Below are 21,290 nucleotides of genomic sequence, written 5' to 3'. Positions count from 1 at the left end.
TTGTTAATAATAATAATATTTATTTTACTGTATGTACTTCGAATGTAAATTTAAATATTGTAATTTGTAAATGCAGAGCAGGGATGCCCCAGACGAGATAGATGCCCGCGTTAGCAGTACCGGAATCTCCGTCTTCCTGTCTGGAGCTTGCTGCTGCTGTGTTTTTTTTTAGGAGATTGCAGCTTGCTCGTCTGTCGTGCCTTTCGCGATTTCGGGATGTCCTGACGTGGGAGATCAGAGAGAAACGCTTAAATCTGGCAGACTGTCTTGTAGAATGGAAAACAATAGCTGCCGTCTGCATCAAAGGTGCCAGTTCTCAGGTCGGCTGTTGCGTCACTTGAACAGGAGCGGACCCTTGAAAGGAGAGGTGCCGCAGTCACGGTGACACCTGCGGGCTGTATAAAAACGAGTGGGGACACCGAGACACACACCACGGGACAGGACCACGGGAGACTCCGGAGACGCGACAGCGCGCTGCACTCAGAGCCACCGCTCCCTCTGTCCGCACACAGGAGCCCCCTCGCTTCTGCTTTGTTTGTTTGTTTGTATATTTTTTTATTATTATTATTTGTTTGATCTGAACTTTGGAACAAATGTCGCTGTTCATGGATTCCGTGTTCTTCAGCAACTCGAAACTTACAGACGACACGAACGACGATTTCAATTTGATTTACAAAGACAAAAAAGAACAATATAAAGGTAAGACTAATAATAATAATAATAATAATAATAATTGGCAACCAGTAATAAATTAATGCATGTTACATTTTGAAATTCACTTTATGAATGATTTCATACAAAACATATATATATAAACATATGTATATATATATATATATATATATATATATATATATATATATATATATATATATATATATATATATATATATATATATATATATATATTTTTATTCAATACATTTAATATTCACAGAGCATCGTTCCACTAAAAGCCATCTAGTGTAGTTCCAATGCTGTACAATACTGATCGCTTTTCTTTATCTTCCCGTGCAGGACCCGTGTCCGAGCCTGTGATTTGCTCTCCAGAGCTGGACGGAACCCTTGTCAATGTTTCCGAGGGACAGAGAAAGAGGAAGCGAACCATCTTCAGCCGGACTCAGCTCTCTGAACTGGAGAAAGCCTTCACAGTGACCCCTTACCCAGACATCAACCTCCGCGAACGGCTCGCCGCTATCACCGGGCTCCCGGAGAGCAAGATCCAGGTACTGCCCCCGCATTGGGATTGAGAAGCAGAGGTCTGTTTCACACATTTATATTTTTCAGATCCAGTTTTGCAGTTGCATGTGCTACAAACCCTCTCTCAATTCTCAGGTCTGGTTCCAGAACCGCCGTGCCCGAAGTATCAAGACTGGCAAGCTGAGCCGACCCATGAGAAAGTCTCCCAACTCCGGCATCCCTAACTACTCTCCCTACACGCCCTCCTTCACCCCGTCTCCCCCCAGGGATTTTGGGTTCGGGTGCGCGGAGCACAGCCCGGTCCAACAGAACCACCAGCAACGCCCAGTCTGGGCGAGACTAGACCGCACCAAGGAACAGCTGCCTGCCGCCACTGGGTTAAACAACCAGACTCTGCCGCAGCGCCCCCTGCAGCACCAGTCGCACCTCTCTCCAGACCCCCACGGGCAACTGGTGTGGGATGATCGTCACCACCACCGCTTCTCCGCAGCCAGACAGCAGCATCAGCAGCAGCCGCCCAGGATACAGAGAGATGACTTCAGCCAGTTCTGCTCTGCCCCCAGCTACCAGCACAGCAAACCCCAGCCAGACAGCAACCCCAGGTACCAGGCGATGGACTCGTGCCACGGCAGCCTCCCAGTCGACCAGCTCGTCCCGTCCCAGCAGCTGTACTGGGAGGTGTCGCAGCTGCAGGACCCCAGCGACCATGCCCCCCAGACCTCCCTGAGCTACATATCGGACCTCATCTACAACGCAGCTGTAGTCACCAACCTCGTAGATTTCTAAAGGTTGAACGTTTTCTTAGCTGGGTGCTCTCTCTCCCAGCACTGTTTGAGGGTGATGGTGGGCTTTCCTTATGGTGAAAGGGTTTAAAAGTGACTGAATCCCTTTTGCCTGTATTCTCAATGACAGAAGTTGGTCATCACCCTGCTTATTCTACACCACCAGCTTCTATTGAAATATCACAGGACAATGTGCCTGAGATATTTATGCAGAGACAAGGTGACATGTCTTATGCAGTAGGAAGAAAAACATTCTTGAGATGGTTATCTTTCAGGATAAGAGACAGACAAAAATAAATAATTTATTTATTTTTAATCATTACATTTTACACAATGAAGTATTTATATTGACCCTCTGTGTATTAATTATCTGCTCAGACAATGATGTGCAAACTGATTGTGGCTCACTGTCCCTTGTGGTGGTGTTAACATTTTATTTAAGTACAGTAGTGTTTTTTGTATAGAGCACAGTGCCATTCAGTGGTCAACTATTGTAACTGCAGATGGGGCAAATTTAACTGATTCTGTGATGCACATATCACTTTTTTTGCGTAATAATAACTGTATAAATGTTCTACTGCAGTATTGTAGATGCTTTTTTTTAAAATTATTTCAATAAAGTTGTTTTTAGAATGTATTTAAGACACAGTAAATATCTTCTGCCAATGAGTAAAACACAGTTAAACACCATTGCTGGGTTTTTAAATTAGAAAATGCCTGGGTCATGGAAGGGTTTTAGTTTTTTATTAGCGTTCAGAGTGCAGGTAACACAATCTTCAAAATGTCGCCCTGATTAAAATGTTTCCTTGAGTGAAGAGGCTCTGCTAAATCATAATTATTTTGAATAACAAAGGAACGCTTTATGTACAGAAAGCAAAGCAAAAAAAAAAAAAACAAGAAATTGAAATTGAAGCTCCGGTTTTATCAGCTTATCAGCTCTTGTTTAATGCGCGCTGGATTTAAGGGTTTTCTGTATTACATATCTGTTATTATTATTATTATTATTATCAGCCCTATTCAATTAACTTTCCAAGCGTCCGGTTTTATAGTCGATATCCCAGTAAATAGCACGCTAAGGGTTTTCTGTATTACATATCTAGTTATTATTATTATTATTATTATTATTATTATTAAAGATATCGCAGTAACTCTGCCGGACAGCGATCCCAGCATATCATAATCATCTCTAATGCCAAATAATCTTTCAAAATACCTTAATCCTGGTGTCAAATCCAAATTCTTCGAGAAATACTTCTTTTTTTTTTACTCCAGATGTAGCTACATAGTTTAATCTTAAACTGATATGAAGGGTTATGATCAAAATGTGTAGTTATTTATTATTTTTAAAAATGATATATTATACATACAGTGCAAGTGATTCTGCACCAGATTAGCAGCTATTGCAGTATCAATGTGCCTGTCTGTTTGGCAAAGCAGAGACTGGCCTTGCTATCTAGCGTTTAAATCAATAAATAAATACATAAATAAATCTGTATTTATGCAAGATAGTTGCAAGACTTACATACAAAATCGCTGAATGAAGAATACATATTAAGCATTCCTTTTAAAATACATCAGAAACACTATTACATCACTTCATTTATTACATGCATTTGCAACAAAAATCACATGCTCTGGAAAACAACTTTAACTGTAAAATGTGTGTGTGCATGTTCACTACACTTTGTTAATGTACCTGCGTTCTGAAGTGTTCACTGGGTTTCTGCTACAGAAATGTTAAACAAACCCTTGTTCTAGTTTCAGTCCCCTTTTAAAAATAGCAATTTAAAAACACACACGTATTTAAACTGCATTTCGGAGATCTCTTTCCAGGAGCATGACAGCCGAGCATCTTTATTATAGTGTCATTGCTGACTAAACACCAATCACAATTCTCATTTAAACCATTTCAAATAATAAAAAAAAAAAAAAGAAAACATGCATTTCATACCGACTTCCACATGAATAAAAACTTAACGGATCCTTTTGATGAAACATTTCTGCAGTTTAAATTTCTCTGCATGCCACTAAACCAAACTGATCGTAAAAAAAAAAAAAAAACGTTTCTTAACGATTCCATGAAATGAAATACATTTTAATTAACCACACCCATCAGCACTTTACATGAAACATTACACACAAAGTCCCTATCAGCAGCCCACAGTGCAGCGCGGTGTAAACATTCTCTCCAGCTCAATTCCTTCTGCTGTATTATATGCATCCTAAGGCAGCTATTCAGAAGCATTGTAACAGTGAAGCTCTCCATTTGATTTTTAAAATGATACGCTGTTCTTAGCGGCATCAACAAATTGGTTGCAAAGCAGACAACCCCTTAAAACACTTCTGAACACCAGTCATTTAAGCCAATTAGTCACATCTGCCTTCCAAACTAATCCTAGCGCTAGACTGAAACAAGACACAATCATAAGTAAACTAATCTTAACTGAGAGAAAACACAGCTGCCCTATTGTGTAGTGAATGGGTGAACAGCACTGCGATACACTGAACCGCAGAGCAACAGAAACGCAGGCATTCCTCACATTGATTTTGCTGGCATGACAGCAACATTGTGCGAGGGTCCTGGCTGCTTTTCATCCTCTGCGATGCTTCCTCACGATTGTGAAGAAACTTGACATTCTTTACCAGAGAGGATCGGAACCTGGGCTTGTTTTGATAATGCAGTGGGGTATGCATGTTACTAACCTGTTTGCTTTTAAAGAACAGTATCTTTAAATCCTTATTTTAAATAAAAAAAAACACAAAACAATGTATGAAATGCATTTTATTAAATAGCAATACACTGATCACAACTAAAAACAAAATGACTGAAAAAACATTTAGGAAGTATTTTTTAAATTGGTTTTAACTCGTTTAGAATATGAAGTCCTATTCAGTGTTCTCTGTCTTGCAAATAAAGTAGAACTTTGGTGAAACTGAGTGAAATATTTCCTCTGAGAGATCCTGGTTTTACTATGAGTTTAATAAGACACACCCGAGCTTTTTACCTATACACTGGAATCAATCAAAACCTGGAATGGGTGAAACGGCTATGCAACAGGAGTCTTATTTCCATCCCTGCACTTTCCAGCACAGAGAGGATCTCAGCCATCTACAGACCACCAGAGAGGAGAATGCAAACTTCCGATATAGAAACAAACATCTTAATTTCCTAACTTTGATTATCGGTCAGCGAAAATAGCTCTGATGCTAAAGCACAAGAAAGTTGAGTTTACAACTGTGGTTCCTCTACGCTTGAGACAGTAATGCATGAGCGCAGGAGTGACGTCATCTGGGCTGCAGAGGCTACAGCTCCCCCAGCTCTCCCTCCATTGTCCGGACAAGCACGTAGAGTTCAGCCAGTCCCACCACCGACGCCACGATGACAGCACAGAGTACCCTCTGCAACAGGAGCGGAAACAACGCACACACTCAGACTTGGTTCCAACTCCTCCTTAAAATCAATTCCAACACATCACTGAACTGCAAACAACAAAACTGCTGAAACTGAAGTCGCTGTGTTGCTCAAATAAACGGGCTTCAAAACGAAAGAAGCTGAACAATCACACCAATCGTCTCTAAAATATCAATTTGAATTCCTTCAAAAGGAACTGGAATTCATTTTAAAAGGAAACTGGAATTGAAAAACAGGAAATGACCCCGATCCTGCAAACATTCCACTGCAATTCTGAAAAAAAGTTTTTTCCCCACATGATGCTAATAACTCTTCTTGTGGCCAAGGAACAGTGACCGAATACTCAAATGTTGCTATCAGGCAATGTTATATTTTGTTGTCTTAATTGTATTTTGTTATACTGCGGTCTGCCCCACACACTGGTTTCTGAGCCCTCTGGTACTACAGAGCTTAAACTGTAAACTACATTTGAAAGACTTTAGAATAGCAAGTGTTCTGGAGCAGCATGGTTCAGAGAGGGCTCCGTTCGAGTCTCATATTTTAATGCTGCTCTCGTGGTTGTGACCGCTTGCAATGTTTCTATTTTTGCTTCTACCTGCAAGTGTTTTGCCTGGGAAGCAATAACAACATCCCTGTGCAATCCGACTGAACAATGAAAACGCTCTTGTGATGTGCGCTGCTCTCCACAGGGATCAAATCGACACAGACACACTTCTTGCACTCGTGACCCGAGCTGGTTTTAACCTCGGTCCTGCAGAGATGAAAGGCTGGTGAATTACCCTGGAGCCCCTTTTAATCAGCAGAGGCTGCCGTGGGTCTCTCAAATGGATTTAATCAGCGCAGAACTCCCTGTTCTTGTCCAGGTACCTCAGCTGACCCCTCCCTAGAGCTAAACCTGCACTATTATTCCTAACATCAAAATCTTTTTTATTTTTTATTATTTCATTTGATTAACCGCCTCCATTCAAATGACCGAGAACCAATCAACATCTGCGAAATGTTTTTTTTTTCCCCAATGCATGTTTTTGTATTTTATCAGTTATTTTAATGTTATTTTAATCATGTAGTAAATACTCAGAAACATCACTGACATGCATTCTTTGATCCAGTAAAATGCTGTTCCGAGTCCCATCAAACAGTCGTTAGGTCTGACAGTAGTCTGATACTGATAGCCAAATCCAATGCAACATGTGTAAAGTTTTCACAGAACAGCCCTGTAGCGATTTCTATAAAAAAGGCAAAATGTGTTAGTCTTACCGCTGCTGTTTCTGTGAAGATGTACTGACTGCCCAGGTAGGTACAGGCAAACGCTGCCACCACTGTCACCAGGAAGTTAAAGATAGTGACAACCACAGCCTTTACCGACCTCACTGTAAAACAACAGACAGCAAGTAACTCCCTGCTCATGATTCACAGCAAACCTGCCTTTGAAACAGATACAGGTACACACTGAAGTTCTGATTCTCGATCAGGCTCTCTCTCACACACACACACACACACTCACCATCTACAATGCTCATTTAGACTAGAGAGCAGACATCCAAAACAGAACATTAGCAAATACGATTATCAATATACTGCTGTATCACATAAAATAAAATATACTAAAAAAATAACAAGCAGCAATCTGAGTCTCCAACATTATGACTGGGATCCAGTGCGATACAGAAACACTCACACACTTCTAAGTGTGGTACAGTTTACAAAGTCTTGAGAGTGCATCCAGCTTGGAAGCAGTGCGGAGGTGGAGATTCTTGAACGCAATTTAAAATATAAAATAAACCCTACTTACTTTGCTTTCCTATGTCAGCTAAGGTCCCATGCCGGTTTAATTGCTAGACAAGATGATATGGCAAAATGTGAATGATATAAAAAGAGGAGAGTGAAATAGCAAGTTTAAAATTGAAAACCATCACCACTCCCCCCCCCCCCCCCAATGCAGGATATTAATCTACAGAAATGTATTAAAAAGGGCTTATTCAAATGCAACATCTACAGTATGTACCGTTTACAGCTGCAGTGGCACAAACCAATGCATATTTATAATACAAATACGAGCCTATCAATTTATTCAGACAACTGTTTTTCCACCCCAAAGAAGCAGTAACAAATAGAAACATGACAAGATCCAACAGTTTAACGTCCCATTCCCCACAGTGTGCAGCGTACCACAGTCTAGATGACCGTGTGAACTGAAGAGTGACAGAGGTGCGAATGGGAGGCTGTGGTACCTGGCAGTTGACGTTTCTGGTGATCTGCATGTATTCTTCATTGGCCAGTCTGGCTTTGATCCTCTCCAGCCGCGCTACTAGTTCTGGATTCTGAAAGACACAGCATCAGATTTACAGTGACAAGGTCAGCCTTGCACAACTCCAGCCAATGCACTTCAGCGATGATTTACAGGTCTATTTTAATGACAGAAACAAAAGCACATGCTAATATCTACAGCTGGCTTCTTTCCACTGAGCTTGTACTGTATTGTATTAACTCCAGCTCAGCAGATATTAACTTCTATAAGGAAACCCACTGTAAATAAGCCCCATGACCTGCAAGGCACTTGCATACAGAGTTACGTGTTGAATTATGGTTCCAATACACATGAACAACAACAGAGCTTACTGTACAGCTTATTATTGTAGGGCATGGTATTTACCCTCGGAGGTTTCTGCACTTCTGGAAGATAAACATCACTGTCTTCAAGTAATTCATGGAGATAGATGGGAAAGCCTGAAGGAGAAAATATACAAGCATGCCAGTAACACACACCAGCACGAGCCACATCCACCAAGCGTATACGCACACGTGTGACAGACAGGTGCCTCCATATAATGCTGTAAGCAAGTTTTACAACAATTAGGGAAGCTTTATCCAAGTCTGACATTCATCATTATCATCATCATTATTATTAGTAATAGTCGTATGTATTTATTTAGTTGGCAATGTGACTGACAGGTGTCAGAGGGCAGTAGGCAGGGTTTCAATGCAAGCTTAATATTTAAACAGGGTGCAGTTTACAGCAAGTGCTAATAATACTATTACAGTGCAATATGAACTAGGGTGCAACAAGTTAGGATTACAACAAGTTACATCTACAGTGACATATTGCAATAGTGCAGGGATAGTGCATTAGCTGAGGGTCCAGTAACGTGGTGCTGAAGCCAGGCAAGACCAGTGCATAGTAGGGGCTATAGATCATACTTAAGAGACTGGCCCCCACCTCCCTCCTTATACCCACAGATCTTGTTGTTTGCTCAATAAATTGTGCAAAAGAATGTCCTAACCAAGTTTAACCGCAATGTTTTTGCTTTTGCCTTAGCGTTCGTTATTCTTGCAGCAGGTGGTGGTGTTCGCTAGTTTGTTTGCGCTGTAGCACCAACACAGTGTTCCAGGGCAGCTGACCGACAAGGAAGACACTGTTGTCAAACTGAATTCAAGTCAATGTCATCATATAATAAAAACTCGGTATTGCGCCGCTCACAAAGCCTCACTACCTCTCTCCTGAAGACATGTTTGCAGTTTTCTTGCTAGTCTGAAAGGGAGTGTCGCTCGCTCCCTCTGGGTCAGGCAGAGTTCCAGCTCTGCTCGCAGGTCTTCCGGAAACGAAGACCACTCTTCTTTCTTCGTGAAATCTTTCATTTTCTCACGAAATTTTTCTCCTATCACGAAGGAAGAAGCCATTCTGCCGTCGCTCCTCTGCCCTTGCTTCGCCTGTGTGAAATACACGCATTAGCAGGCAATCGATGAAAGCACACAGTGTCTGGTTTGGGGGAGTGACACAGTGATGAGCAACGGGAAACGTTGCGACAATTAGTGTACGGTTTACTCTACAAGTTTATTTTTTACAGCATATCACAGCATGTAAAAATATTTCGTTGCAGTTTCTAATCTGGGACAATAGTGTACTGTACATATATATATAACGGGGGTGCGGTTTATCTTACCTTAATTTGTTACGTTACGGTATTCAGCTTTACTACAAAACCGGTATGTATTTCTAACCTAAAAAAAAAATAAAAAAATCATAGAAAAAAAAAATATATTTTGCCAAAACCGATTCAAAACACAGCAGAGGACAGTTCCACCGAGGCGGCCATTTCCCTCCTACAAAAAAACCCAAAACACAACGTCATGACGTAACGCCTTAACTAAAACAAATACAAACGACAATTTATTAAATAATAGGGTTTTTTTCCCACGGGTTGGTTGGTTTGTTTGTTTGTTTGTTTGTTTGTTTGTCGTCATTTGTTTTCTTTTCAAAATCAAATATGATTTTATTAACAAATAAAACAACCCAGTTAGCGAGGCGGCCGCGCGATGCCTCATGGGTATATGGTTGAACTCTTACAAAAAAAAACAAAACAAAACATATGAAAAAATAGAAAAGATTCGCAGAAACTAAGAATAAACAACGACGGCGTTGTGATAAAAAGTGTCCCTGGTTGAAAACAGGCGGGTTTCCCTCCTGCAGTGAATGCCTTGCGCGTTGAAAAGTGTGCGGAGCTCAGCGCAAACATGGCCGCTTGCGTGCTCAGGCGAGGCTTGCTCTCTGCTCTGAATAAATGTAATAAAAGCAACTCGTTACGGGCTTTAAGTTTTGAATACAGCAGCAGGCACGACACACACAGACCCCGGTCGCTGTGCGCGGTCTGTAGTCTGAATACGCAACAGCAGACCCGGTTTCTCTCCTCAAGGTAAGGGGTCAGTAATTCAATTATTTTTCGTTGGTGCACTTTTGCTTTGGCATTGACAGTACATTATGCGCAAGCTGTCACTCGGCTATATTGAGTGTAAAGAAATAAAGAAACGGAGCGTTTTGTTTTAAAATAGTGCTCAGTCGCCTCTGATCTGAACGCTGACAAGGTCATGTTAATATATTTTGGATATTCGTGTTTCATTGACGGTTTGGATTGATTGCGAGTGTTTGGTAGTACATGTACAATTCTGCCACTCGCTTTTGGTTCCGAACAAAGACAGAAACATATTTCTGTGCGGTTAAGCTAATATTTAACTTTGTTGTTTGTTATTGTTATATAAAGACTTTAGGTAAACAGTACGAACATAATAACACATGGCCTGTTAGTAGAGCATGTGACATGCTGACGAATTTGAATTGCTGTTAATACTTTTATCGTCAGCAGTACCGTGTTGTCATTTGATCCCAGGCATTTAACTTGTGTATATTATATTGCGCGATTTCTAATTGTGGTTTCATGGAGTTGATAGTTATATATTTGATAACACAGGACGGGAACTCTTATATTAAATAAAGCCCAGTCAACAGCGTGCGGTGTTTATTGCAGTGCTTTGGGATTGTGCTTTTACACGGACCCCTGGGGGCTACACCATTAGATGGGGTTTCTCTTCGAATGAAAATGTTCTGATTGCAGTAACGGGGGTGGGAGGCGAGTCCAATTGGACCTTCTTACTTTATCTGTTCATGTGGAACCCTTTAGGGTTGCTGCAAGTCGTGCAATCTGCTGTATGTGCAACGTATCAGATGTTTTTCGATTGATTCAGTAAGTAGTGGATTAATGGTGTTTTTAATGACGGCTGCAGACCCACCTGCCAGCACGTCCCAGCCAGCAGACCTGTGCGCATTTGAGTTTATTTTTCATTATTAGACTCTGGAAGTGATTCGTGATCGCTGGCTTATCGTTGCTTTTCAAGCTGCTTGCTTGATTGCTTGCTTGCTGAAAGTGCAGGCCATGCACGGTATAGAAACTGTGTGTTATGTACACCTCAGTTCATGCCTGTGTGTGTGACAGCCATCTGGAATATTTGCTCCATGTTAACAAAAACATATGTTGTGTGGGACCGTGTGTAAATGCCTGTTGTAGGCTGGCACCCGTGCACTTTATCCTAAAAGGGAAAGGGGATGTTGCATGAACTTGTGTTGATTACAGCTGGAACCAGCAGCTTTCTGTTTTAATTCAACGCTGGCACGTAAACAAGATCAGTGTTGGCATGTGTTTGGGGAAGAGGTCAGAGCGCTCAGTTTCTGTTCTGGTAAACATTTACTTTGCCAGCAACTCCCACAGTTCAAGCACAGGTCTGGAGTGATCGCGTTTGCAATCTCAAATCTCTTGCTTTCCCTGTGTTCTAACAGTATAGCCTGGCTTAGAGCTGCCTGTCGAATCTGGTGCTATGAGTTAATTACAGACCTACACTCTCAAAGCTGCTTCGTTCATTGATTGTCTAAAGCCCCTTTCGCGTTGGCACTCTCTGACCCGGGTACTGGCTATCCCAGGTCACAATCCCGCATGGTGTGAAACCATGTACCTGGGTCGCAGCCGGATCACAGCGACCCACCTCGGAATGTGGGTCGACATGCTTTGACACAGGTCGAGAGAGACGAAATTCATGACGGCCGAAATAACAAACAGCCGCACCTGCGTGAAGGTTGCACTTCTGCAAGGAATGTTTCTCGTGTTTGAGTGAGACACGCCGTGGGTCAGAGTGCTGCAGGGATGAAGAAACATTTTCTTCTAATCAGCATTTGGGCCGACGATTCAGTGTGCCAGTGTGAAAGGGGCTTAATACTGAAGTCTGTATCCCAGTCTGGTGTGATTCCTGTATAAAACAGCTGTCTAAAGATAACGTTGCAGATACATGTGTCTCTCCATGTGATTTATTTCTTGTTTCATCCTGCTCTACAGAAATAGACCAGAGGGTAAAGTGTTAGAGACGGTGGGGGTGTTTGAGTCACTGAAGCAGCACGGCAAATATGAAACAGGACAGGTAAGGTTATTTGCTCTGTAGCAGCAAAACATTTAAAGGCAAAGCCCAGAACAAATAAGAGAATGTGTTTTCTGTCCAACCCTACTGTGTACTTAACTTTTAAAGTCCACGTTTCAAAGCCGATAAGAGATATTTCTCCTATAGCCTTTTTTTCCTGTTTGTTCCCTTTTCGCTTGTTTTGCTGTGTCTGCTTCTATAGTGGGATGCTGGGTGAGGGGGTATTTAGTAGAGCTGATGCTGAGGTGAATTGAACCTCATCTTGTTGCAGCAGCTCTGCTGTATCAATTCACTGCCTGTCTGTTTGTCTTGGCAGTTGTTTTTACACAGTGTGTTTGGATACAGAGGGATAGTCCTGTTCCCGTGGCACGCCAGGCTGTACGACCGCGATGTTACCCCCCCTGCCCCAGAAAGGTACTCTACGGGTCCTGTATGCTCCTGAACAACTGCCAGACTGCCCTGTCCAACACAGCGCTCTTTCAATATTAATAATTCAATCAAGGCTCATATTCACAGCTGTTTGAGGCTGTTGAAGAAACCAACTAGTAAACAGTTTAGTTTAATGTCAGCCTTTTTGTTTCTGCGGAAATCTGTTTTTGATTGAATATTTCCTGAGCAACACTTGGAGAGGTACGTAGAGCTACACGACCCACATTCGTGATCAGAGCTTTCTATTAAAACTCACGATGGATTGCATCAACTACATCTATATCAACTCCTTAGCTGTTCCTCCTTCCATAGCTAACCTGTTTAAAACTGTAAAAACTGCACTGTTAGTACAGTGTCAGATCCTGTATTCACATGCTTTACAAAGAGACTTAACACGTTTTTAAAAGGAACGTTTTTAGACCCAGACCTTTTTAAACTGATGTAAATCAAATGCTTTTTTTTTTTTTTTTTTTTTTTTTTTTTTTTAAATAATATTTTTAAAGCAAACCAGACAGCCCAGGAAGTCCCGGCTCCAAAGAGGTCAAGGGTAAAACACACACGTACTACCAGGTCCTCATTGACACCAGGGACTGCCCGCACATAGTAAGTATTTGTAAAGTGAAAGAAGCTTTATGTAAATGGACTCGTATTTAGATTCACATTGGTTTCTAGTTACTGTAAAGAGGGTCTTGTTTGCCCTGTTACAGAATTGAGTTCAAGCTGTTGTGTTTTGTTCCCTCCTCCCTCTGTGTCCCAGTCTCAGAGATCGCAGACCGAAGCGGTCACATTTCTGGCCAATCACGATGACAGCAGAGCTCTCTATGCTATTCCAGGTACACGGTGCTCTGAGGGGAGGGGAGGGGAGCTGGGCTGATTTTCTGTGTGTGTATAGACGATGAAAGATCACACTGTGCACTGATTGCGGGTGTTCAGTCCTGACATTTCTCTTGACAAACTGAAAGTTTTAAAGAAAAAAGTGATTAGAACTCAATACTGGAGTGACAGAACCGATTGCAAACACCACAGAGCAGTAAGGGGAGCATGCATTGCAAATTAATTATATTTGAAGCCAGTCTTTAATATTATAAATACATGTTCTTCATCATGCATCTATTTCAATAATTGCTTTCCTTGTGTAGGAGAGAGCTGTCTTTTTTTCTCCTACCTAGTGCTTTAACTGTCCACCTCTCTCTCTGCCCTGCAGGGCTAGACTATGTGAGCCATGAGGACATCCTGCCCTACAATTCCTCTGACCAGATCCCCATCCAACACGAGCTCTTTGAGCGCTTCCTCCAGTACAGCCCCTCCAAAGGTACCAGGTGTAACTGGGGATGGATGAGAAGGGGATGCTTTCCAGTCCATGGGCCATATTCACAAAGCATTTACCACCGTGCAAAGTTTGCACCCTTTTTTATTGTTAACAGAAAAAAGAAATCCTAACGTTACTGAAACGTGCCAGCAACAAGGTGCATGGACAGCCGGAGCTCTTAAGCAAACTCTGCGAGCTGTTTACCTGAAGCTCTTTCATTCCGTGTTTTCTTTATTCGGAGCACTCTTTGTGAACGTGGCCCGTCTGGCTCTTGCAGCGTTCCGCCCGGTACCCTCGTAACTCTTTCATTAATGCCTTTGCATCGGATCGAGATCCTTTGCTGGAATGCGATTTAAAGAGTTTGGACGCCCACTTCTCTTGGTTCCGGGGTCCCGTCGGTGGAATGACTGGCGTTGTGTTTGTCGTTGTAGATTCCAGTTCTTGCCCCGAGACGCCCCCGTTCACTGCCAGGGACACGCTGCGGGCCTGGCAGGAGAAGAACCACCCCTGGCTGGAGCTCTCTGACGTGCACAGAGAGACCACCGAGAACATCCGTGTCACAGTCATCCCCTTCTACATGGGCATGCGGGTAACCCTGCCCTGTCCTCCTAGCTCTGATAGGACTCCCATTGCCGTAGCCTGCAGGGCTGAGAGCTCTGAGGCTTCGATGCATGTTAACGGTGTGAAAGCATGGCTGTTGGGTTACTAGTTCAGTCAGACTAAACTGCTGTTTAATGGAAAGTATGCCGGTATACAGTCATGCTTCACCTGTGTTTAATGTGGTTCCTACAGCAGTAGTATTATTAATATGAGTAATAATAATATTTATTTCTTAGCAGACGCCCTTATCCAGGGCGATCTTACAATTGTTACAAAGCCTCACGTTACAGAATATCACATTAGAGAGCCAAGACCCTTGGATTACAGTGTTAGTGCTTTTAAAAGACTAGTCTTTTAACATTGTTTTTAGATCAAGTCAAAGAAGTAATCTGTTTATTTTTCCTTTTTTTGTTTTACAGGAAGCCCAGAATTCACACGTTTATTGGGTGAGTACCATTATTATAATAATGTATGATTTTGCAGAGATGAAAAATTAGATTTCTGCTGCATAGCGGTTTCACCCATTCCACGTATTAAGACAAGTCTGATTAGCCACAGCATATAGGTAACAAGATCAAGTGTGTCGTCTTAAACTCGCTGTGCAACCAGGAGTGGATCAAGCTGCTGTGCAATGGGAGTCTCGTTTCCATCCCTGTTCTCTGTCAGTGTGTTTGATTTGGTTTGGCCCTGGTCTCGTGCATGCTGTGCAATGGGAGTCTCGTTTCCATCCCTGTTCTCTGTCAGTGTGTTTGATTTGGTTTGGCCCTGGTCTCGTGCATGCTGTGCAATGGGAGTCTCGTTTCCATCCCTGTTCTCTGTCAGTGTGTTTGATTTGGTTTGGCCCTGGTCTCGTGCATGCTGTGCAATGGGAGTCTCGTTTCCATCCCTGTTCTCTGTCAGTGTGTTTGATTTGGTTTGGCCCTGGTCTCGTGCATGCTGTGCAATGGGAGTCTCGTTTCCATCCCTGTTCTCTGTCAGTGTGTTTGATTTGGTTTGGCCCTGGTCTTGTGCATGCTGTGCAATGGGAGTCTCGTTTCTATCCCTGTTCTCTGTCAGTGTGTTCCCTGGTCTCGTGCATGCTGTGTGATGGGAGTCTCGTTTCCATCCCTGTTCTCTGTCAGTGTGTTTGATTTGGTTTGGCCCTGGTCTCGTGCATGCTGTGCTTTCTCTCTGCAGTGGCGTTACTGTATCCGGCTAGAGAATCTGGGAGAGGAAGTGGTTCAGCTGAGAGAACGACACTGGAGGATCTTCAGCCTGTCAGGAACTCTGGAGACCGTGAGGGGCCGCGGGGTGGTGGGCAGGGTAAGGACGGACAGACCCTGCATGCAGAGTCCTGTTTACACTGTCATGCCAGTGGTGCTCCGTTCCGGCCCTCGAGCTGAATTCCAGTCCTGGTCTGTATTCCAACCAGATTTTAAATCGGTTAATTGCCTCTCGGCAGGTTCAATTATTTTAGAACCTGCTTGGAATAAAATCCTGGACTGGATTAGAGCAGACTGGATCTGCAGGGCTAGAATTGAGTACTGCTGTCTTTTGGAAGTTGGAAACCTTGTTTAGAAGCAGCTTGTCCTTGCAAAGAGAAAGGAAGTCCTTGCTACACACATAGCGCACCCAAACGCACTCTGTAATATCTCCTCTCTGTGTTTTTGTGCTTTTAAGGAGCCAGTGTTATCGAAAGAGCAGCCAGCATTTCAGTACAGCAGCCACGTCTCTCTGCAGGCACCCAGTGGCCACATGTGGTAAGAAATACTCTGTGCTTCCCGCTGTCTCTTTACATCCCTTAAGAAAAGGACACAGGCACTTGTAATGGGATTTACGCCTGCTGGCTCCGTGTTTCCTGGTATTTTCATACGTCCCATGAGCTGCTTTTATGTCTGTTCGGATGTAACCGTGTATAATAAAGTTATGCGTAGGGCTTCCACATTTTACAGGTGTTTGCCAGCTTGTACCCTAACCACAGTTAACTGGACAGTATAAACAGAGGTACCGCTGGTGCAGAGTGCGCAGGCAAAGAGCATACTGTGTTGAAAGGCTTCAAACTTTTAATACACATTTGAGACAAAAACAAAATATATGTATAATTTACCACTGCTAGATGAGACTGCATATATGGCTGATGAAGAGTTTTAAAGATTCCAAATAAATCCTTTTCCCAAGCCTATTAGGATATGCTCTTTTGAGCTGGACAGAACGTACAGTGTAGCAGTTCGTAGTAAAGATTGACGGGACAGTGTAAGACAACGATACAGTTATCATCCAGCTGGGATAGAGGGAGCGGGTCTCCCTGTATCGGAGGCTGCACGGGGCGGTGACCCGCGTTTGAGAGTTCTGACCTCCTGGTAGGCTGGGCTGTCAGCAGCAATGTTTTGTGGGAATGCTTGCTTGACATTGGGGAAACTTTCCCTGCTTACTGTTATCCCACATCCTGTAAATGCAAGCCAGCTCTTTCAGTAACACTAAACCACTACAGCAAATCTATTAAGAAGCTTTGAAAAAACCCTTAAAAGAGGAGCAGTGCCCTTTTACGAGTTCACAGACTGATTTGAGTTGTGAGTTCCAGTCTTGTGTCTGAACCCCGGTGTCATGTTGCACGGATGTGCTGAACCCTCGTCTGTGTGCCTGCCTGTTTCTTTTCACTGTGTGTGTGTAACTGTGACAGACCATATTGGGGAGGGGGAGTCTTCTTCCCCTGGAGGGGGTTAATACATTAAATATTCCAGGAGAATCGTTCTAACTATATGATTCAAAATCTGTTCAGATCAATTGAATAATCCTGTTTTGTATTTAATAAGCATGCTGCTTGCTGTAGTTTTTTGTTTTCCCCCGAAGGCTTGTTTGATTATTTGTAGCTCAGTTTTGAAATCAAGCCATGCTTGATCGCTGTTGAGGTTCTGTGGTAGCGATGCCTAATCTGTAGAAGAGACTGGAGTGCAGGTTGTTGTGACGGGGAATGTTAATGCAACACTGGGTGCCATTAGCACCACCTCTGCAGCCTCCACATAACAAAGAGGCACCGTGGTGTGTAGCATGATGTGCAAATAAAGAAGATCTGCGAAGGGGTGTTAAATAGAATATGATGCCTACATGCTCAAGCCTGGGCTATTCTATTGAACTAATACAGGTAGCAAAAAAGCAGATTTAATTCATGCAAATAAAAATATAGTCAGAGCTCTGTTAGTTGCATAATGTGTCTAGGCTTGGAGGCAAATGGTTTTCTTTTATTGGTTTGACTTGTTTTTCATATTCAGAAGTGCCTTCTGATCTTTGCATGCTAGAGCGCAGAATGGGAGTAGGGGTTTGGCATTCCCTACCGGTGATGGCTTCTGGGTGGCTGGCATGTTTCATTTTGTAATTGTAGTAGGTTGCCTTGGTTAGAGTGGATTACTGGAGCGGATTGAAGACCTGCGGAGCCTGATTGCCACTAGAGGGCAGATGGTCCTTGGCTTTTGTTCGAGGGTATGGCCCTCATTAGCCGTGAAGCACGTTTTCTCACGGCTGCAGCCTATTTTAAAACAGCTCAGCAATGAGGAGCTGTGCTTCCACACATCGTGGCTGTGCCAGCTCAGGTGCGTCATGCATGTTGAGCCCCCAGTTTACAGCTGTGTGATCTCCTGCAGTGAGGCTCAGGCTTGAACAGAATTAGAAATACGGGTGGACCACAAGTAGACCATGACATAAAACCCTTGCCTGCAGTGTTCAGCATCAAAGGCAGTGTGCATTCACACATCCTACCAGCGGCCAGACCCTTGTGTTCTAGCAGTTTGCACTTTTTTACTCCAGATTGGTAAGTTCTGCAAATAACATTTACATTTCTGAAAAGAATCAACTACTTGCCTTGGCTTGTCTCTTGCCACTGTCGCAGGCTTGTCTCCAGTGAATACTCAGGGACCTTGTAGCTGATCTTGCTTGCAGAGCTGCTGCTGTGCTGACGGTGCCTGTTGTCTCTCTTTCTCTCTCTCTCTCTTTCTCTCTCTCACTCTCACAGGGGTTCGTATCGTCTCGAGAGGGCCAGTGGCACCTTCTTCGACATCCGCATCCCGCCCTTCTCGCTCGAAAGCAAGAAAGACGATTCGCCCAACGGCTTCCTACCAGGGCCATTCGCATCCCTAGTCTGAGCCTAAAATATAAACCACTTCAAATGAGAGAGAGAGATGCACTGCCATAGATTGGATGGCTAGTTATTATGTTTAGTATTTACTGTACGCAGTATACATGCATTGCAATCAACATGCTGTAAATATAAATCTCCCCATCCCCTCCCAAAATTCCTTTGCAAATGAGCCAGTACAGGTTTTACTAAAGCCTTAGTGGTGACTCCTTTGTCTAATCTCAGGTGTACCAGTTTCAGCTCATAGCAAAATCTGGAAAGACTCAGATTTGCAGTGCAACTGGAGTCGTATTTACCTTTTCAAACTGCGAGGCTTACTTAACCAGGATAATGAATGAGCACAAGCCTGCAAGCCTTGCTGTAACCGCTAGCGTATCAAACATTGCCTGTGGTGTTCCCTCTATATTAAAGCTGTATGTACAGCGAATGTAATATGTGTAACATAATGTAGAAATCTGTGGTAATGTTTTATTTGTAATATATGTAGAATATATCAGATTTGGTGTTTTGTGGAGGATCACTGAGTGAATGATTTTTTTTCTTCTATAGTGGTACTAGTGCAGTAGCATGGTGGTGTCAGATCAGGGTCTGAATAAATGTATTGAAAAGGTTCTAAGCCTGTATTGCTGTCCTGTGCACACCGAATTCAGTGCTGTGAACCTCAGTTGTAGGCTACATCGCTTCAAGAGAATACAGCTAAGAAATGAAATAAGAGCTGGTTGCAAAAACCTGAGCTGTTGTCATCCTTGGAAGTGGCTGTAGGATTGATTTTTAGGATGTCTGTGAACTAAGTAAAAGGGATTCTTCAATTCGCTACATGTTGTGTTCTGTTTCTCTGCTGTCTCTTTTCTCTGTTTGTATTCGCTTACTAACCCAAAGCAAGTGTAATACTGAATGAGTGAAGTGGTAGCTATCCAGTTTTGGGCAGTGTTTTTAAATGCTTAGTACTGGTAGTAAACGAAACTTTAAATAGGCAAGTTGCTGGTTATATTCTTGTATTTAAATATTTCATTCGGTTGTAATCACCTTTCGAGCAGGTAGATTTTTTTATTTTTTTTTCAATTTGCATCATTCTGTGTGAAAGGAAATGAAACTCTGGTGTTATAAAGTTAAGAAAGGGCACAGAGGTTTAATGTAAGAGTTTTGAAAGTGTAACAAAGTTGCTGACTGCACAGACGGGGAGGGGCGTCTGCACTGAATCCAGTAAAAGCTGTGCATTGAATACTCTCTGCTATTGTATCAATGCGTTTATATACTTTTAATGACTTGTTTGTATTTTCAGAAAAGAGAAATAAAAAGGTCTAATTTATCTGTTAGCTTTTTTCGTTTCCTTTTTTTAAATTGTTTTATTCCATTTGTGCCTGACTGGACTGGACCTGGGTTTCATTTGCGCCAGTGTTAAACACAGGCCTGTGGCAGTGGTTGGGTAAATGATTGTTGCAAAGTGCTAGCCTGGTTTTACATGGTGCTTTTCCTGTCATTAGTTATAGGAATGACCCTTCTCTTGCACTGTATTGTTACTACTGTATAAACGCTAAAGCCGAGGGAACACAAAGCCACTTTGTGGCTTGGAACTGGGTTTCAGGAGACTAGGTTTTGATACTGCAAAGTTGCCTCTAACTTTCAAACCACTGTTCTTGAAAAAGTGGCTTTGTGTTAAAGCCAATGTCTATTTTTGCCATGCATATTTGTAATGCTATCTAGATCTACGTTTTTGTCTAAACTGTTAACATCCCTAGTTACCGTTTTTAATTATGCCTTTTAAAAACAGATTGCAATTGAAATGTTGTCTGAGAACACAAAGGCAGTGCTCCCGGAACCCCCTTCCTTTATCTGCGCCCTCCTCCTTGTCATCTCGCAGGGGCACCTTCCGCATGGAGAGGCCCGACGGCTCCCACTACGATGTGCGCATCCCCCCCTTCTCCCTGGAGAGCAACAAGGACGACAAGGCGCCTCCTGCAGGCTACAGCTGGTAGAGCAGGGCAGAGAGAAGCCCACTGCAATGAGACCCAACGATCGTGCCAAACTTAACCTTTTTCAGTGTGTTTTGTATTTCTCCTTGAAATCCACGAGTCATGCCTGATGCTGACCTACTTGTTCGAAGTAGTAGATCTGTCCTATTTCAATAATATAATTGGGGGACAAAGTCTAAGCATTCTTCAGTTTGTTCATACAAATGTTACAAAGTGCTGCAGTTTGAGAGCCAATTCAATGCACTTTAGTGCAGTGATGCCCACTGCTGGCCATTCCATTCCCAGTCTTTGTTCCAGCCCTGTTTCAAATGGGTTTACTTGAACCAGTTAAATCTCCATCCAGACCCTGAAGAAGCTCATTATATTATGTTACCTGTAAAACCTGGAGTGGAATTGCCTGCCAGCATTTTAGAGTTGACTCCTCTGCTTGTAGTGGTTTACTTGCTGGTTCTGCAATATTAAAAGTTTGTTTTGCTTTGATTTAAAAATCTGTATCTCCATGATTTCGCGCACATGTTTGTACACTGAGGCTGTGCTTCCTGCCGGTGCAGTTGCTAAGGTCTCCCAGCGGTTGCATGTCTGCTCATAATGCATGTGCAATGCTCCAGTTACCAGGGATCCTCTTGTGCCTCAGACACCCTCCCCTTCGCAGCAGAAAAGACAGGATGCAAAACGTTACGGCATGGAAAGGATTTGGGAGAACTGAATAAAGTTCAGGACAGGAACATACAAAGTTTGTCTT

General features: G+C 42.8%; 3 protein-coding genes across 5 annotated transcripts; 2 read left to right on the top strand and 1 right to left on the bottom strand.

Moving 5' to 3' along the window:
• The first annotated feature begins 285 nt into the window (after positions 1 to 285).
• Positions 286 to 2,984, top strand: sebox (SEBOX homeobox). Its single transcript, XM_041241261.1, has 3 exons — positions 286 to 699; positions 1,018 to 1,226; positions 1,336 to 2,984. Exons 1-3 carry the CDS (start codon positions 594 to 596, stop codon positions 1,984 to 1,986), a joined length of 966 nt encoding a protein of 321 aa, XP_041097195.1. The 5' UTR covers positions 286 to 593; the 3' UTR covers positions 1,987 to 2,984.
• Positions 2,985 to 3,506: 522 nt separating this feature from the next.
• Positions 3,507 to 9,601, bottom strand: tmem199 (transmembrane protein 199). The gene is made up of 7 exons (XM_041241083.1): positions 9,336 to 9,601; positions 8,886 to 9,102; positions 8,048 to 8,121; positions 7,626 to 7,715; positions 7,187 to 7,229; positions 6,652 to 6,764; positions 3,507 to 5,381 (listed from the first exon to the last, which is right to left on the bottom strand). Exons 2-7 carry the CDS (start codon positions 9,070 to 9,072, stop codon positions 5,286 to 5,288), a joined length of 603 nt encoding a protein of 200 aa, XP_041097017.1. The 5' UTR covers positions 9,073 to 9,102; positions 9,336 to 9,601; the 3' UTR covers positions 3,507 to 5,285.
• A 94-nt stretch (positions 9,602 to 9,695) lies between these two features.
• poldip2 (polymerase (DNA-directed), delta interacting protein 2) lies at positions 9,696 to 21,028 on the top strand. Of its 3 annotated transcripts, none has more exons than XM_041241079.1 (11): positions 9,696 to 10,085; positions 12,051 to 12,132; positions 12,446 to 12,543; positions 13,062 to 13,161; positions 13,316 to 13,391; positions 13,763 to 13,870; positions 14,299 to 14,456; positions 14,887 to 14,913; positions 15,644 to 15,769; positions 16,127 to 16,206; positions 18,453 to 19,884. In XM_041241079.1, exons 1-11 carry the CDS (start codon positions 9,907 to 9,909, stop codon positions 18,580 to 18,582), a joined length of 1,164 nt encoding a protein of 387 aa, XP_041097013.1. In that variant the 5' UTR covers positions 9,696 to 9,906; the 3' UTR covers positions 18,583 to 19,884. The 3 variants fall into 3 exon arrangements, with proteins under 3 accessions (XP_041097013.1, XP_041097014.1, XP_041097015.1); XM_041241080.1 differs by lacking the exon at positions 18,453 to 19,884 and adding an exon at positions 20,437 to 21,028 and having other exon boundaries at positions 9,708 to 10,085; XM_041241081.1 differs by lacking the exon at positions 9,696 to 10,085 and adding an exon at positions 10,715 to 10,910.
• Positions 21,029 to 21,290: the final 262 nt, after the last annotated feature.

This window comes from Polyodon spathula, unplaced genomic scaffold, assembly GCF_017654505.1.
Source record: "Polyodon spathula isolate WHYD16114869_AA unplaced genomic scaffold, ASM1765450v1 scaffolds_764, whole genome shotgun sequence".
Classification (NCBI taxonomy): Eukaryota; Metazoa; Chordata; class Actinopteri; order Acipenseriformes; family Polyodontidae; genus Polyodon; species Polyodon spathula.
The sequence above is the reverse complement of the archived record's forward strand: the minus strand, read 5'-3'. Positions and strand labels throughout refer to the sequence as shown.

Coding starts and splice junctions, on each gene's coding strand:
- sebox (XM_041241261.1), top strand. CDS start 594: ATGTCGCTGTTCATGGATTCCGTGTTCTTCAGCAACTCGAAACTTACA. Junction 700..1,017: donor CAAAAAAGAACAATATAAAG/GTAAGACTAATA, acceptor CTTCCCGTGCAG/GACCCGTGTCCGAGCCTGTG. Junction 1,227..1,335: donor TCCCGGAGAGCAAGATCCAG/GTACTGCCCCCG, acceptor CTCAATTCTCAG/GTCTGGTTCCAGAACCGCCG.
- tmem199 (XM_041241083.1), bottom strand. CDS start 9,072: ATGGCTTCTTCCTTCGTGATAGGAGAAAAATTTCGTGAGAAAATGAAA. Junction 8,122..8,885: donor AACATGTCTTCAGGAGAGAG/GTAGTGAGGCTT, acceptor TTTCTCCTTCAG/GCTTTCCCATCTATCTCCAT. Junction 5,382..6,651: donor TCTTCACAGAAACAGCAGCG/GTAAGACTAACA, acceptor CTCCTGTTGCAG/AGGGTACTCTGTGCTGTCAT.
- poldip2 (XM_041241079.1), top strand. CDS start 9,907: ATGGCCGCTTGCGTGCTCAGGCGAGGCTTGCTCTCTGCTCTGAATAAA. Junction 10,086..12,050: donor ACCCGGTTTCTCTCCTCAAG/GTAAGGGGTCAG, acceptor CCTGCTCTACAG/AAATAGACCAGAGGGTAAAG. Junction 12,133..12,445: donor GCAAATATGAAACAGGACAG/GTAAGGTTATTT, acceptor TTGTCTTGGCAG/TTGTTTTTACACAGTGTGTT.